The 18748-nt window shown below is 38.5% G+C and overlaps 1 protein-coding gene across 2 annotated transcripts in view; it reads right to left on the bottom strand.

Annotated features, from left to right (window-relative positions):
- osbpl9 (oxysterol binding protein-like 9) overlaps window positions 1–15838 on the bottom strand; it is a 37633-nt gene extending 21795 nt beyond the window's left edge. For both annotated transcript variants that reach the window (XM_028444163.1, XM_028444164.1), the window contains exons 1-3: window positions 15684–15838; window positions 12670–12720; window positions 6412–6490 (exon numbers count right to left, since the gene is read on the bottom strand). In XM_028444163.1, the coding sequence (XP_028299964.1) occupies window positions 6412–6490; window positions 12670–12720; window positions 15684–15794 (241 nt within the window). In that variant the 5' untranslated portion in view covers window positions 15795–15838. The remainder of the gene's footprint in view (window positions 1–6411; window positions 6491–12669; window positions 12721–15683) is intronic.
- Between the last annotated feature and the right edge of the window lie 2910 nt (window positions 15839–18748).

Here is an 18748-nt window from a genome sequence, read left to right as displayed (position 1 = left end):
ATGCATACATAAAACATGCTGTAAAGTAACATAACTGGGTGCTTGTGAACTGTGGATCCTCAATATATAACACTATTCTTCAAGTTGCAAAAGAAAGGCAAAAATTTGTTCTCGACTTAGGTTGCCATGGAATATGTTCTGCGTCACTCATTTTTCATTGAGTTGGAAACAAGATGGTAGAGAAGATAAATGGCTGCGCTAGCACAGAGGCTGAGCAGCGCTACAGCAGAGAGGCTTTTAAAGACATTAAGAGGCAGCTGAGGCTCAGACCAATCTACTCAGACAGTGCCTCGCTGCCCTCTCACTTTTCCCTCTGCAAAGCAGACTCTCCAGAGAACTGGTTTACAGCAGCTAATGTTGTTTAGCACCATTCATGAAGGGAAAAGATGAGAGCAACACTATTTACGACAACAAATAAATACAGTAACCACACATACTTTGTCAACAGTTAGACCTTTGTCCTCCTCTGTAATTAAAATCTTTCTGGAGAAATGTTTCCATGCTGGAGTAAATACTTAGTGGATTCAATTCAAACTCAGCCTGTCAATAAAACATAACAGAAGCTCTAGATAATCTTGTGTAGACGACAGGATAATTAACTTTATATATATAGTTTGTGTGATCCAAAGAAATTGAGGACGAGCCAAACATTTTCCTTCTGACTAGTGTTGCACTGAAGTACATGCTAGTGTTACGGATGCAGGATATTGGATTGTTGGTTGATATGCTGATATTTTACACACACAAGACGGCAGCGATTAGTCACGCCCCTCCACAGGCGATGAGGTGACTACAAATATGATGTCTCTGGGTTGATCAAGGAGGCCAAGCCTGTTATTAGATTGATTAATAACATCAATGTCCGACACTTAACTTTAAAGCCGATACTGAGCCGATACCAAGAATGGGCCGATAATATTGTGCATCACTAATGAGTCTGTGTTGACGAGAATTAAAGCTGAGTAAAAAAAATGGATTTAATCGATCTTGATTCATACGTGCTTGAAAGTAAAAAATTTTAACCCATCGTCTCCAACTATAGTCAGGAGTTTGCAAAGTCAAATACTGCTCCTGCTCAACATGAAAGTGTATTCATTTCAGTGCAAACATGGCAGATGAAGCTCCACTGGGTAAGCTGCTCCAACTTAAGTCAGAAGTTTGGAACCATGTTATTAACATCCCAAAAAATTTGAAAGATCAATACTGAATCAAAATCGAATCATGATTAACGGAAGTACTGAAACTGAAGTACTGCAGTTATCATGATTGTAAACTATTCCCACTACAGTTCCCTCTGAGGAAATAGGACATTTTGAGCTCCCAGCAATACTCTACACAGGAGCTGTTAATCAGAAAGGATAACATTCTATAGAGCATGCTGAAAAAGAGTCCACTACAAATTCTGTTGTAATTTCATCCCAGTAAAAGTCTGACAGTCCCTCAATGCAGCTGACAAGTACTCATAACAAAAGTGGGTCTGCTGGCTAAACTCTCATACTGTTGTAGTGAGCTTTTCAGGGAGAGGCCACTGCAGCAAAGGCTGTCAGCACAGTGAGAACACACAGGAAGCTTAGAGTCTGCAGCTCCTACACACACACAGTTTATATTAGAGCTGCATGCAGAACCTATAGTAGGGCCCTATAGAATCCGTGTTAATGGAATCGCGGACGGAATCACAAAATCGACCAATGAAAACGGTTAAATGCGGAAATGGACAGAATCGGCATGAAATGCCGTCAACGTGAGGAAAGGAATGTTTTTTATGGGGAAATGTTTCCGGGGAGCACTCATTAGGTGCACCGCCCTCCCCCCTCTTGTCCTGGCTGCATTAAGCACCTCCTAAACCACAACAAACACCGTCTAAACTGCCGAAAAACAACGCAAATCATCAATGACTCCTAAATACAGAGCCACCTGTTTAACTTTGCTGTGCCTGTGAAGCTCGGTCCGTTTCTCGTGTAGTGCAGCGGCGCTCTGTGAAAACATGATCAGCTTTAATCAGCTTCATCTGCTCAGAGCGTTTGAACAACATCTCATCAGAGCTACAGAAGATCTGTGGGAAAAGCTGTTCTGTTGTTGTGGACGAGACCATCAATGCCAGGGATTATAGAGTCTGAAACATTGTAGTTTATTGATAACTTCTGATACTGTAAAATATTCTGGCCCTTAGTTGTGAAATAACTGATGCTTCTGTGTCCATTTATTTTTGTCTACCCATATTTTTCGGACTATAAGGCGCACTGGATTATAAGGCGCACTATCAATGAATGGGTCTGACTGGGTCTATTTTCATACATAAGGCGCACCGGACTATAGGACGCACCGGTTTGTTATTATTATTATTATTATTATTATTATTATTATTATTAAAACGCATTAAGAGAAACAAAACAGTCAGATAAGTCAAACTTTTCTCTACTCATAAACAATAACTCTCAACATTGTTCAGGTTTAACACATAAAATACAGAATACACTCACTTTTTCAGTTCAGTATGTTGAAGCACAGTACAGGTACATATTACTCCACGAGGCGCCTGACTACAGTAGCCCTAAAGTGCCAAAAATCCATCAAGCAGTGCAGCTTCATAGTTTACCAAAGTTGTACTTTCATACATAAGGCGCAAATGATTATAAGGCGCACTGTCGTTTTTTGAGAAAATTAAAGGATTTTAAGTGCGCCTTATAGTCCGAAAAATACGGTAATCATTACGGTCTGGAATGATGTCATCAGGATCATTTAATTAAACTTGATCAAAACTTAAACAATAAACCTGCTCAGTAAACCATTGAACCCTGAGGGGAAATATGGTGACATTAATGCTGTTTTCATACATCTTTATATGACATATAAATAATTAAAACGGAGCAGTCAGAATAATCCATGTCAGTACAACTTATATCTACCTTTTAATTGTATCTTACTTTATTTTTTACATACATTTTTGTTTAATTATGTTTTTATGTTTTTATTTGTTTATTAGTATTTATTTTGTTTCCTCACAGGAGTTAAAAACTAATACTTTCTGAAAAAAATTATTCATATTTCTAAGAAACAAGGAATTTTAAAAGATTAAAGTGGAAAACACGGAATTTGGGAAAAAATAAAAACAAATTTGGAAAAAAAACCCTGATTTTATAGGGCCCTACTATGGTCCACAAATACCTGCATACCTGCAAAACATCGTGGCTAAAAAATAAGATCTGCATTCTGATGTCAAAGAAAACATTGAGTTTCCACATGCTGAGTAATAGTGACGCTCTGCGTATAGTTCAGTATATTGACACACACTGACAGGATGGGCGACCTCGTATCCAGTATGGGTGACTTACAGAGGCAATCAAGGTTAGGGGTTTACGTCAATTGCCACCACTGCTAAAGGGTAACTTTCTATGTGGAATAAGCTCGATGGACAAATAACATCAAGGTTGAACTGGATAAATAAGTTATCCATGTAATGTTAGAGATGTTTAGCTCAGGGAGTTCATCTGAGTCACTGATTTTGTTTTAATCTCACTGCAATTTTTAACATTTGTTTTTCAGTTGTTTCATGAAGTCATTCAAACATTTTTAGGGGAAGATGTTTCAATCTTTATCAACAAATTGCCTTTTTCCCCCATTAATATTTCAAGTGATTGATTTTAGTGTTGAATATTTTTGCTTTTATTTTTCTTTTGGGATTTTGTTTGTTACAAACTCAGTTTCAATGTAATCAACTTCAGCTAACTGTTCATCAAGAGAAACAGTGGAGGCTGCATGTGTGTTATACTAAGTGTCTCTTTAGAAGACTAAAAGTCTGCCTGACAATATTCAAGGTTTGGACAATGTTATCTGCTTCAATCAAGAACTATGGAGATAAAGGCATTTAATACATTTATAAACTTTAGTTACCAGTGTTGTTAAACTCACAACTACAATGTATTTTCAGCTTCATGTCAACACAAACGTACTGATCCAGAATGGTAAAACAGACTACAATAGGCCAACAGCACCAGTGATGTATCATTAACTCCAGCATTTCTTCCAAGGGGTCAAAGTATCCATCTCACTCATTTCACTCACAGTGTTCAGCCTCTCCCATAATGCTGATCCTCCTCTCTCCTTAAGACATGTAAATTATTCATCCCTCCTCTGTTTTTTCTCTTCCTGCCATCATGTGATGAATGCAATGTTATGCAGTTCCACTGGACAGTGTCTTCTGGCTGAGAGTTAAATACTAGAGTGCAAAACACAGCGTTACACTACTCATAGCTACTCGTGTGTTCATTTAAAGTTAAACTTCTGAAGTTCTGTAGAGTTAATTTTTTTCAAGGCTTTACAGGGACACGTAAATGAATGACCAGATCAAATCTGAAAGACTAACCCATTTTAAATCTTTGCAAGGTAAAACATTTGTGGTAACAAGGTCAGGGAAGACACTGAAAAGTGAAGACGACAAAGTGGACATAAGAGGATCTCTCAATGAGCTGATGCTGTGAAGAAGTGGCCTGATGGGGAGTGAGGAGTGAAAATTTGATCTTGATAGCCTTTGCAGATCAAGGAAGTTGAGAATGGAGAAAGGGAAAGAGAAAAAGGGCTCTCAGTCAACTATTATGCACCATTGGGGAAGGGGGCTGTTGAATAATGAATGTCTCTCTAAATAGAAAGAGTGAGGGCAGCGCTGCAATATAACCTCACACGATGGCAAGAAAAACTACCATAGGTCTGACCCATAGGATGCTGGATATTGTTGGTTCACAAATAAGCACTTTCAACAATTTATAATTAAGCAGCATTAGTTTTGAAAAAGCATGCACTTCATTGTTTATTAAATCATTGCGGTATCAAACTCCTAATTTCCACTATGTTACTCCAACACATCTTGCCAAAATTAATCCATGAGATCCTTGTTTATCAACACCAAAACCCAGCCCTACCCAACATCCTGGATTCCTGGGCATCCCATGGTAACTCAATTAGAGTTAGTTTACCACACGGCCAGCTTCTCGGCTCAGTTTCTACTCTTTCCTTTAGAAATGACATGATTAAAAAAAATGCAATGTGTTTTAAGACAACAGAATTGATTCCTTATCATATTCAACTATATTTTCACAGACACACAAAAATAACTTGAAATAACATTACCATCCTGAATGCTTAGGTAAAGACAGTGCCAACCGATATAGAATTGAAGCACTAAAGAGCAGGGCAAACACAAGTAAGCCCAAACATCCTTTTTTAAATAACACACCTACTTTATACAAACATTAGATTCAGGACTCTGTAAACACTGATCTCTCATGAATGGTTCCTTACAGCCGTCAGTTACTTTGCTCTGTCCTGAGCCATCTTTGGACAATAGAACAACTGCTCCACCCTCACTGTAAATCTAACTTGACAAATAAAAACCTCCTGGTCACCTCCGACTTAGCTCTGGTGCTGACATGCATACGGACTGTAAGGCGTACACAGTTTTCTTCTTACCCTTGCGTTTGTAGAACCACACCATACAGCTTCGGAACACAGACATGGGACAGGGCATGGAGGAGGTGAGGGGGGCGGGGGGCCCATGGACTGTGGTTAGAATCCCTCGGGAAGAGGTGGTAAAGAGGTATGCTGGTGTTTGATGTGAGTGGGGGAAGGTTTGGCGGTGACACAAAACGAAAATGAATGGACAAATGGAAAGAGAAGTTAGGAAAAATTACAGGAGGTGAAGACCTGGAGGAGAGAGTGTGAAAAAAGGATGTCTGCTCCTTGTCAAAAAAGGATTTGACAGGATGGGTGGAGAGAGGGGGGGGGGCGATGCTGTATCTGGGATCCAATACTGTCCCTACGGTGTGCCGTGCCTGGATGCTAAATATTTAGCGGTGTGGTAGGCTTGCAGAGAAAGGCGAACAGCAGCAGCAATCAGATGAGACCTGAGTTCAGCTTTAAGCTCAGCAGTATTCCCTTGATAATCCCAGAGGCACTGCAGAGACTAAGCAGCAATCGTCCTCCTCAGCCAAAGGCACAAGAGGACGAATGAGAAAAAAAAACAAAAAAAAAACAAGAAGCCTTACTTTCGCACTTTGTTTCAGTGAAATCTCTTTCTTGAAGTGGAACAAATCCTGTTTATCTATTGAAAAACATGTGTATCCGTCCGACTTCACACAAAATAATCCATTGCAAGGAATAGGCAGCTTAGAATCATGCTGTGTGGACGCCTGTTCACATGTGGTGCCCGATATCAGAGCAAACCAACACAAGCAAGAGAGAGAGAGAGAGAGAGAGAGAGAGAGAGAGAGAGAGAGAGAGAGCGAGAGAGAGCGAGAGAGAGAGAGAGCGAGAGAAACTTAAAGGATGCCTGAAGGAAAAATGAGGTGGCATCTAATGTGAAATCAAAACAGACCTAGCTGTAAAATCAAACAAAATGTAACAAGTTAGACGCATTACCTTGGAAATGGAAAGTCTTTTGGTCTACAGTGATGGTAAACGTGCTGTCGTCTTCGTCATCAATGCCGATCACCGCTCCCTAGGCGGGGAGAGAGAGCGGAAAGCATGTCAGACAGCCCCACACGTCATACACAACACTTTCCATCTTCATGCCGACCACAATGTCCCAGTGATCCAAACCAACCATCCTTTTGTAAACCTACCACAGCTCATTTTTCTCAACTCTTAGCTTGTAATTTGTTGAACACTGCGTTTGTTACACACACAAGGAAAGAAGGGAGGGAAGCAGGCAAGATTTGGGAGTCAGCCATAGAAGAAAGGCGGGGAAGGGAAGGCAGGGACATCCAGGAGTAGACTGAAGCAGCCCACAGGGGGAAAAAAAAAAAAAGTACTGCAGCGAACCAGCCTACTGTGCTGGCTAGTGGGGGCTTTAGCTCCCAGCAATAGTTTGTGATTTAGAGCTTTCCTATCCTGAAACCTGCAATTACAAATCCAGACTCGACTGTACTCTTGTGGAAATAAGTGACATTGTTTTTCTTTCCAATTCTTATTGTTAGTATTTTGTTAACCTTGAAAAATATATACTTTTTGAAAGTCTGCATTATCAAGGAAGTTACTTATTTCAAGTGATACATTTTAACTGTTACTAACTAATTAAATATATATATATATATATATAGTACACGATCGATGTGTAAGCATTTTAAATGCCATCAAAGTTACAGCAAATCAAGAAAAAGCCTCTGAACACTCTCGAGGCAAAAAAAAGGATTTATCTAATTAATACTAAACTAATTGTTGTGCTAAAAAAAAAATAAAAAAATTTGAACCTCAATTTTTTTTCATTGGAACAAGGATAATTCATACTTTTAGTTGAAAATCCATTTGGTACTTCTTTAAATTCACTTATAGAATATGAGATAAATATCAATCCATCAGGATGCAAATCTCTTATTTGCTAAACAAACTGCTAGAAAATATAATTACACAAAGAAATTAAACTGTTTTATGACTAACATCTTTACTTGGGTTTATTGTCTTCTACTACTACACCTTTTAATATATTGTATTTTTCTTTTAAGTTAAAAAAATATAAATAAATAAAATGAAGAATTACTCACAAACATGTATTTGTAACAAAAAGAATATCATTAATTTAATTCCAAAACAAGCATTAGAAATGTAAATCAACATATAAACAAAGTTACCTTTAGTTATTTCATTTTCCAGTCTTCATTTTCATTATAACACATGGTTTCTTTTTACAAGCTTTGATAGCTCTGAACACATCCCATTTATACACTTATGGCTCAAATATCCATGGCAAATTACATTCAAATCAATTATAACCTGGAATATTTCTGTTTTACAAAACAACACTGTGTTGTTTGACAAAGGAACTGCAATGAAAGTGTTGTCTGCTTTTTTTGTCCACCATAGTTTCATCTAAAACCACCTCCACAGGGAGAAAGAGCTATTCCACAATTTAGATCGACACACTCGTAGCTTTAATTATTGTCATCTGACCTGCTTTAGAGTTTAAACAAGAAATAGTTAAACATCCCCCGCCAGATTGGTTATAACTCACAACCTTTTCCAAAATGTCCTAAATCTAAGAAGTTACATGTATACATAAAAAAAACATTATCACATAAGAATATGAAATTACTAACTATTCTTAAACGGTTTCTAAGAAAAGCTGTCCCCTTTGAAGATTCTTCGAACAGAGTAAAAAAACAGCACAAGCACTCCGGAAAAAATATCTGCGCACTTCTCATTTTCGAACTCCATCAAGGTATTGATACCCTGAAGCCCCACACCGATTTGGTTATCCTATCTTGAACGATTTCTAGGAAAAGACGTCCCCTTTGAAGATACCTCGAACAGAGTCCAAAAAATTAAATAAGCGCAATAACTCTAAAACAAATAATTGGGAGCTTCTCATTTTCGAACTCCATCAAGGTATTGATATCCTGAAGCAACACATCGAATTTAGTTATCCTATCTTAAACAGTTTCTGAGAAAAGCTGTCCCCTTTAACTCGGATGGACGAACGCATGGACGGACGGAGCTCAAACCTATATACCCCCTCCACACTTTGTGGTGGGGGATAATAATACTTTAGTGTATAAATTCCATGTTTGTCTGGAGCGTTTCCATTTGGTGCTTTGATTCTGCTGCAGATGGGCAGGCTTTACAGAGTTATATGAGTAAGAGAAAACACCTAAATGCATCTGTAGTACATTACAAGAGTGTTTATGTTTAAGAGTGTGTGCTCAGTGAGTGAAGCAGCAGCTTATAGCGGGTTGGGTTGAATCAACTCTTAAGCACAAACCTTCTGCCTAGTAAAAAACCCATGCAATGATGAAGAAAATAGTTTTGTTAATTAAGAAATAAATGCTTTCACATGACACTGTCTCTAATAAGCCTTTTCACACTCTAGAACTGCGCATGCACAACCTGCACGGTCATAGGTCAAGGGGGATATAAACATCAACAAGCTTGGTCGGTCTGTTGACATTTTCAACATAACGGCGTTTGTAATTTTAGTCCAGAGTTTTTCATTGTTTCAATAGTGTTTATATTATTAATATTACACATATTTGGACTTGAGGAGGGGACCAGAGCTTTCCGCTGATGCATCTTTCGGCCGATACGAGCACTTTTACAAACCGATGGGAGCAGCCAGCAGTATGGAAGCAAAGGCAGTCCCCTTGCTTCTACACAGGTCACCCCTGTTTGACGAAAATACCTACTACCTGGGTCTCCAGTGGGCACTATTCGGACTCTACCCAGAAACGACGTACATATTCAGACTCCGGTGGGCCATGACTTTCCGCTGATCCGAGCGCTTTTGAAAACCGATAGGGGAAGCAGTATCAAAGCGACAGACCTCCTCTGCTTCCTCACTCCTCTCCTAAGCTTTTAACTTGTGATTGTTATGTATTTTCTGTATTTACCTTTATTGTTGTTAGATTCTTTTTTGATTTGTGTAGTTGTTTTAACAACTGTAACAAGCAAGATTTCTGAGTGTGAAAATGACAGTATGAGTTTTCACTTTAAAAAGGTACATTTATGAGCGACACCATTCACTAACTAGGTCCATGATTATTCTTATTACACTATTATTTTAATTAAATTTATACATTTAGAGGAAGTGAACAAGATGGACAGGCGATAAGTGAAACAGCACTGATCAGCTCAATGTTTGAAAAGCAGGAAAAACCTGAATTTTCAGCTCGTGTGCAGCATTAGTTTTAGCAGCTAACTCAGTCTTTCTACCTTGGAGACCAGTACAACGTTAATGCAGAAAATCTTTCAAAAAAAAATTCAACGCTACAACAGTAAAAAAAATAGCTAAACCTCTGTCAGACTCGTAGCTTACACCGTCAGATATGAAGAATTTATCCCTCTTGACCGTTGACCTCAAGCGCGAGAACTGAACGAGAGCGAGTTTCCGAGAGTGTGAAACGGCTTATTGGAAATGGTTTACATCCATCTACTCATTAAAACTGATGTTAACTTCTCAAATGTTAGTATTTATCTTTCAAAATCACAAGCATAACATTTAGCAAAGCCTTTTTAAAAAGCTTTGCTGTGGCCTTTCCCAAAGATGACCTGAAAAAAATCACTCTAAATCCTGGGAAAAACTTTTAATCTCCCAAGGATTTGGTGCAGGTGTGTCCAAAGTCTTTCTGACGAGAGAATCTGATGAAACCTAGTAATGATGAGCAACTCTTAACAATTAGGTGTATTGGAGCAGGGAGTGCTTAAGAGTGTGTGTGAACGGATGAATAAGACCTACATTGCTGGTACTTCAAAACTATTAAAGAAGCTGTAAAAATAACTTCATAATTTAAAGTAATTTACCATTAAGCACACTAACAGTAATTATTCAGTAATGGGTATCCTTTAGTTTTTGAGTAGAAAAAAAAACCAAGGATAGGTGAGATTGCAGTAAAACACTTTAGTAAACCTTGAAAGATGGGAGACCATAACTTTGCCTTAAAGTAACAATAAATGAATCAATCTTACATATTTATTTGGCTTTCAGCACCTTCTGCAACTAATGCCGTATAATGGATACATTTTTGAAAACTGAACAAGGCTCAGTTCCATTCACATTTAACAGAATTAGAAACAATAACTTCCATGCACTTGTACCAGCAGTACAACAGGCAGAGCCACTGCTGCCATCTAGAGGAAAAAGCTTATTACTAATAATAAACCAAGAATAAAACCCGAGTGAGGAAAAACTAATAGAAATGTGGTTAACGCAGCAGAAAGAAACCTAAAAAACAGAGGCAACAAACCATAAAGTTAGAATAACATGTACCTGCCACTATAAAAGCTGTAGTAAAATTTTAAAAAAAACACAATGCATTATAAATTTGTAATACAAAATGCAAATCGTGCTAAATAGGGACACAAGTATGACTTTAATAAAAAGTGATGCATCACATATTTATACGTACTTGGTTGATTGACCTGAGGTGTATTCCAGAAACGAGGTTCAACAAACCCTGAGACTATCCATAAACTCTGGGTCAACATACCCCGCGATGGGAAACTCTGGGTATCTGATTAAGCTGGTATGAAGAGGGTCAATCAAGCCTGAGTATGTAAACCTTGGCTTTTTAAATCGCGCTCGTCCATGTAAGCAACCCATCATCAATTGAGCAAAAATCACACGAACTACCATGGCAACCACCCGGAAGAGAGCAATTTATTGCACCCCGATGGTTGAAATAAGCAGGTGTTTGTGGAATATGAGCCTGTTTTAAAGGTGCGTTCACACAGGGTGCCACTTCAGCAACTATAGTCGCCTAAATTGATTAGTTTAGCTTTTTGGTCGCTTCATCACGCCAGTTAAGTGACGACCGGGGAATAATATGAAAAAAATGTGTCTGTGGAGGCGGGGCTGCATTGCTGGGAGGGCTGCTGCACTGAGAGGGCTAATTACCGTAGGATTACAGCACTTATCATAAACAGCTCCACTTGTACTTATGGTTTAACTTATCAACTTACGGAGTTTGTAAAGGATGAGTTCACTCAAAACGTAATTATAATTTAAAAGGTGTAATTCACTTTCTTTTGGCCCCAGCGTCATTTATATTGATTTTTAATGTAATGTAGTCGCCAGAGTCGCCTGGATGTTCAAAAAAGACGTCAAAATATATGACTGAGCTTGGATTCAAACCCCCGACCCTACGCTCTCAAACGCACCTCCTTACCCGCTGCGCCACCGTAACTTTCAATATATGGTGACAAATGTCAGGCCTTAAAAGTGTATTCATTGCCATGTCCAAAAAGACAATCCCCCATTTCTGCATTGCATTGTATACCTATTACACTGCTCACACACCATTTACACTGATGTCCACCCCATACTCATTCCACTCTCATCCCGTAACATGTTTTTCTGCAGTCTGTGCCTTCTCCTCACCCTTCACTCTCTTTTCTGTTTCAGGTGTCTTGAAGCTAGAATTGACAATTCCCAATCTGTGGTTCACGGCTCAACTAGTCTGGGAAATTCTGATGTTCTCTCGAACCTGTCCTGTTGGTCCTTCTGTCCACTAACCCCAACCAGTCGCAGCAGGTGGCTGCCACCTCTGAACCTGGTTCTGCTGGAGATTTCTTCCTGTTAAAAGGGAGTTGTTTCTTCTCACTGTCGCTAAATGCTTGTTCATGTGGATCTTGTTGGTTTTATCTTTCTTAGTATGAATTTTATATTTTGATGAGCGCATTGAGATGACTGTCATAATTTGCGCTATACAAATAAAGCTGAATTGAAGTGAATTTATATTGACATTTCCCCTTTACATTTGCCACAGGTTTGTATCCAGGGAACTTTATAAAAGATGTCAGTCGTCCTTTTAATGCGGATCAACCTCTCAGTGTCTTTCACAAAGTTATAAAGAAAACTACCATTTGCAAAAAAAAAAAATGTAAAGTGGCATAACATTGGTAATGATGTGAACCATGTCTGTGGTGTGTGATTTTACTAATGTGTGTCAGAGAAATGTGTCAAGGTAAATTTCAGTGTTCCTTGATAAGCGGTGTTTATGTGGGCGTAGCCAGGTAGAAACCCAGGGTATCTTAGACAAAACCTCGAGCAGGTTCAGTTCACAGAGAATGTTATCATGGTGACATATTCAGAGAAGAACATACTTTGCTTTCAGGAATGGGATACTCAGAGTTTCCCTCAATTGAGCCTGAACATACCGTTACATAGCCATACAGTTTAACAGATCTTACCCTGAGACGCACACAGCCTCTTCTGGATCCTCGCATCATCTTGTCTTTTGACTGTAAATAATAAAAACAATAAAAATCAAAGATCATAACTGTGTGCGCACACACCCAGTACAGACAGCTCAGTCAATTAGTAGCTACTGCATGATGTCATACATTTACATTGTAAGAAAGACCTTGGGTAAATAAAAGAAATAAAACAAAAATAATCCTTAGCTTTAAGTAATACCCCACCCTGTGCTTTGGGTGAGCCGTAATGTAATCTGATACTCAACAAGGCCCAACAGAAACAAACAGGAATGAAAGCATGGACGAATTGCGTTTTAAACCCTTTCATTGTTCATGCTTGCTGAGTCGCTGCAATGACTCACACAGTCACTTAAGGTCAACACTAGACAAGGAAAGTGCTATCACATGGCTGTTATGAAAATACCTTCGCTAAGAATTAATAACAGAGGTTTTGGCCATATGTAGCCTCCTGTCATTGGGGTTGAGGATATTTATCATTCATAATAACTATGCAAATATTACCGACTGTCAGCTGTACAGTAAAAACTCTTCTGCTGCCAAGTAGGCCATTGTAATATATTATCATTAGCACTGACAATAGGCTCCATCGGTCCACCTTCATCCTGTTTACTGTAATGCTTCCAGATGATTTTAACAGCTATACAGTGTTTTTTTTGTTTTTGCAATAAGTTAATAAACTCAACACCACTATGTTATTGATGCCTTCATACAGGATAACACTAACGTTAGTAAAATAACAAAGTTATACAAGGTTGAAAAATTACAAGGAAATAGCAGAAAGTACAAAGAAGCAGAAAAAGAAATAGTTCCAAAGTTCAATCAGATCTAAAAATGGATCATGATTGTTTCTTGTTTGAGATCCTGGTTAGATCAATCTGAAAACCAGTTTTTGACAGCTGCAGTCAGTGCCTCCCTGCTCAAACAAACCCGAAACCAACTGATGTCTTAGCATCCGGCTATGCAGGGTCACTCAAAACTCTGTTGTTGAAGCAGAGAGAATGAGCAGAAATGCACACCTCCAGGATCAGAGCTGGCTTAATAGGATTTAGTACAGCAGCAAAATGACTGCATAATGGTAATTTAAACAATATTTTACTGCACTCTGGCAAGAGGTGCCTTAGGTAGACTGTACAGAGGGTTTTTAAGGCACGTAAAACTGGAAGTTGCCATATTGGAGGTACTCGGCAAGTAAATAAAGCAGGTTTCGAACGTCGAACAAAATGAAATGGTGAATTATTGCCATGTTTTTCACTGTACCAATCAGTCAGACCATAAAAAACATTTGGAGTTTTGTAGACTGCCAACTGGATCTGTACCACAACTAAACCGTAACTTTTCCAAATATCTCGCCCTTTCCTGTGGACCAAGTCCTTCCCTGTATGTCTTTGCATCTGTAACGCATTTTGAGGAGCTTTTCTTTGGTTTCGGACATTCAGAATCTCCAATATGGCCGCGCATCTGGGTTACTGCCCAGAACATGATGTACGTGAAAACCCTCAATCTATAGTCTATTTAAGTTTCATTGATAAGTATGTTCTAAGTAGTACTTAATAGGTTTTTTAAATATGTATATTTTCATCACAATGTGGGAAATTGAAAGTGTTTGTTAAAGGAGGAAAAATCCTAAATTGTGAGAAGTTCAGGCTTCTTTCAATTTTCCCAGATCTCAATCCAACCAGGTGTTGGCTAGAGCAATCTATGAAGGCCTCCCTTCACAATTTACACAGGCATTGAATTATCTGCAGCTGAGATTTTGGTGTAAGATAATCGAAGTGTCGAGTGATACAAAAACGTATCAATAGCCTCCAGGACTATGGGTATATTTTCCGGACCTTTTCCACATAAGCAGGGCGGAATGGTCGAATGGTCTAAGGCAATGCACTCAAGAAGCCTGATATAATCAACACAGCAAAGTCCATCATTAAAAATACATATATGACGAAAAATAAACATTTTAGGGTATTTTCTGGGATAGGGCTAAAATAAAAGGGTTAGCGAGGTAGCTACAAATAAATATGAGCTAAAATAAAACTAACGGAACTTTAAGTCACGTGGTGCACCTATCACGTCACCTAAACCGGCCAATGAGGGGCGCTGCGTATGAATAGCCACGGCCTAAGATAATATTGGCCAACATCAGAGATTTTGTTTATGTTATCAAATAATGTTACTTTGGTCTAATTCTGTGTTTTTGCCCCTCGTGTGCTTCATTTTGTTTTTCTTATCTTCACAGATGACTTAAGTGAAGGATTGATTCATAAAATGCATATCATCCAGTTTTGGTTAAGAGGCATTCATCTCCTCAATTTTCATGATTATCAGCAAGTTCGACATCCCTCAATAAAGTGAATAGATACATCTCTGATGACTTATCTTTAATTTGATACAGAATAAACTGTTCAACCATGCCGTCAGTCAATTGACCTGCAATCAGCGTGTGATTGTGGGCGTGGTTAGGAAATGAAGCCAGAATTAGGTGAATTGGGACGGCCAGTGTACTTCTTTATTTATTTAAAAATAAACAAAAATCTGTTTTTAACACTCCACATTAAGTATCTTACTGTATTCTTTAACAGTTAGTTTCGTTGACAGCAAGCAAAGGCAGATTAAATTAGAGTCCCTGTGTCCAGCCGCGGTGTATTTACTATTATATGAAAAGTAGTGTATGCATATTGACCACATTTAATAACAGGACAACCTCGTTTCGACGTATTTTTGCCCTCATTCTCCTGACATTTAAACTTTTTACAATGTCGCGACTACTTTAGCTTTTTAGCTGTCAGCTAGCTGCTGTAAACGGAAGTGTTGACACACAGCCGCCACGCTATTGGCCAGGCAGGACTTTCAAGCTGCTGCTATTGGCCAGTTTGTTAGTCGGTCATGAAAGAGCCCGCCCTCCCACTGCCAGCTGAGTCCTTACAAACAGTAGGCCTTTTCTCACTCTGACCACCGGCTCTCACAACGCCCCAGTGTCCACAAAAACCTACCGTGTAGTAGGACAGCAGCCCGGCGTTATAGTCCAGAACAAACCAGCGATATTGCCAGCCTTTCATGACGTTAGTCCACTTGCTGAGTGGCCCCTCCATGATGGACGCCATCTTTACACCAGGCTACGGCCGGGGAGGAGCCGGATGTGGTTCGTCACGAGCTGGAATGCTGCTTGTGGTGCGAGTCATAATGATGAAGAATCTACAAGTTTTTCCTCAGCCAAAGCTCACAAAGACACTTTAACTGAAATGTCCCATCGCCCCAGATTTATTAGTTTTTGTTTACTGACTGACCAATTGTTGCTATATTTACCCCTGATTTCCTCCTGAGGGGACACGGGTTATGCTCAAACTCTGAGTACGTTCGGGCTCAAATGAGGGAAACGCTGAGTATCACATTCCTGATAGCCAGGTAAGTTATATTATGACTATGTCACCATGGTAACACTCATTAAACTGAACCTGCTCGCTGGCAGGTTTTGTTTTCTACCTGGCTCCGCCCACTTGAACACCGCTTCAACACTTTCATTTACCATGACACTCTTCTCTGACACACATTGGTAACATCACATCGTTACAAATGTTGTGTGCTGCTTTACGTGTTTTTGCAAACTGTAGTTTTTTCTTTATAACATTGTGGATGCAGAGCATTTAGTAAAAGGCACTGTATGCAGAGCAATCACAAAGGTTGATCTGCATTAAAACGCCTACTGACGTCTATAGTAAAATCCCATGTATACAAACCTGTGGCAAATGTAAAGGGGGTATGTCAATTTAAAGGAAAGATCGAGAGCAATATATGAATATTACTAAAATACGACTAGATTTATAATTATTATTTAACCCTAAAGTGGAAATTAGCTTTTATTTTTTAATCTTGGACGTCCTTCCTCTACTTACTGGAACTAAATGAAAGTGGAATACTCCTTGAATAAACCTTTTAAATTCTAAGTGTATTGTGAGTGAACTCATCCTTTAGTAATCCGTAAGTTGATCATTTAAACTGTAAATTACAAGTGGAGCTTTCTATGAAAAGTGCTGTAAACGTACGGCCGGAGAAGAAGTGATCAGCCCTCTCTGTGCAGCACTGTCGTCACTGGCGCTATGAAGTGATGAAGCGTCCTAGTGCAGCAGATTATTTCCATATTTCAAGAGAATCGTTCACGTGAAATTTAGCACAGATACTCTCTAAGGGCCACTAATTTGGAAAAAGGCGTTGGCCGCTCAAAAATTCAATATGGCGGCAATTTTTCAAGATGATCGTTGGTAGGAGTCGAGGTAAAATAAATTGCTTTGAAACTGGACCAGAAATTCCACCTCCTTTAACGTTAAGGTTGTGTCTTCATCTTGTGTTGTTTTCTTCAATCACTGCAACAGTTTGTCAATAATTTTCTACAGCTCAATTAAAATTGTAAAACAGCATTTCTTGCCTCACAATCGTTGTGCCTAATTCCCTAGCTATGCCGTTGTGTTGCGTACACACTAATGATTTGTCATTCTAGTCAACGGTTCAGTAATGGTTAGCCTGATTGCTTTCTAACATTACTTACCTTGATACTTATGGAAACATTCTTTGTGGAAAAATTTGTATCCTTTATCCAGTTTCTTCTGTTGTTGACGGAGTTTTCCTCCATGACTCTTGTCATGTTGGCAAAGCTAATTTTTGGTAAATCCGTGAGGGAAGTTGTGTACACTGCGTTGACATTTTACCAGAAGTCTGCATACACTACGATTGGTGTATTTCCGGTTATTTTGTGAAAGGTCTATTGGATATTGTCTTATTTCTGTGTACAGTGTCATCACCAAACAATTTAGAATCTTATGGCGACTCACTTAAGTCAGAAGAAATGTCAAAAAGCAGTAACCTTTAAGTGCACGTTTAAAGTCCAAAGTTATATGGACACAGACATCAACTCATTGTGTTGTCTTTTCTTTTTTGACTCCATCGAAAAATAAGATTTACATTTTATAAATGTGACAAACATGGAACAGCTGCTTAGCTGACATATTTAGTAAGTCTATTAGTTACTGTGTAATGATTGGAAAAGATGCAGAAGCTTAGCTTACTCAACCAGATTGTCTGCAACATTTTGAAAGGCGTGGCACAAAATTGGTAACTTCATTAGGTATAAGGCTGCTCAATCTTGATTTTTTAAATTTTTTTTTACCATTCTGTGCAACAGGCAGAAGAATACCACCTGCATCAGATGTAGAGCTTTATGGGAATGATTCCCCCACTTTTAACAGATTGAAAATCCAATCTTTGCCCTGAATATGCTAAGACTTTTTCATGAGAGAACATCAGGAAGGCTCATTGTTACAATCAGATAATGTGAGATGTAGGCAGAACCAAAAACCGTATTCATCAACATCTTTATTAATTACAATAGGTTTAATACTGATAAGCAAAACTTCACAGTAATAAAAAAATTCAAAAACAAAATAGATTTTCTACAATAAAAAAAGTTACTGTTTTACTGTTACTTTTTTTAAATTCACATATTTCGAGTTGTGGGAAGTTTTTGTTACATTGCACTCATACATGTGAAGAAGTGGCATTTGGTATAGTAATGTGTACGCATTCTCTACAAAAGTGAGACATGAGAGAAAGAAAACAGAATGAATGCAGGCAACATGAACACAAATAAATAGTGTTTGGAAAACATTGATTTCTATATTAGTTTTTGTACCAATACAGAACAACATAACACTAAAAGTAAATGGTAACCTAAATTTCTTATTGTGTGATGATGCTTTTGGAAAACATGTCCTGCACTAACACATGCCATGCAATTACAAAACGTCCAGAATGGTGCTTGTCCATCATAAGAACACTTTTGACTGAAATTTAGAAACTCCCTTGGCTTAAATGCAGCAGAGTGATGCATCACTTGATTGTGTGATAAACAACTTTCACACCAGGCATTCAAATACAAACACATCTGCACCATATTATAAATTAAAAATGAATACATGAATGTTGAAATGGAGGACCTGCACATTATTACACTATAACTTACTGTGGCTGTGTCGTACTGTTAATGAAGCATTAGTCTCAGAAAAAG

The sequence above is a fragment of the Gouania willdenowi genome, chromosome 4 (genome assembly GCF_900634775.1).
Source record: "Gouania willdenowi chromosome 4, fGouWil2.1, whole genome shotgun sequence".
Taxonomy (NCBI): domain Eukaryota; kingdom Metazoa; phylum Chordata; class Actinopteri; order Blenniiformes; family Gobiesocidae; genus Gouania; species Gouania willdenowi.
Note: the sequence above shows the minus strand (reverse complement) of the source record. Positions and strands in the feature narration are given on the sequence as shown.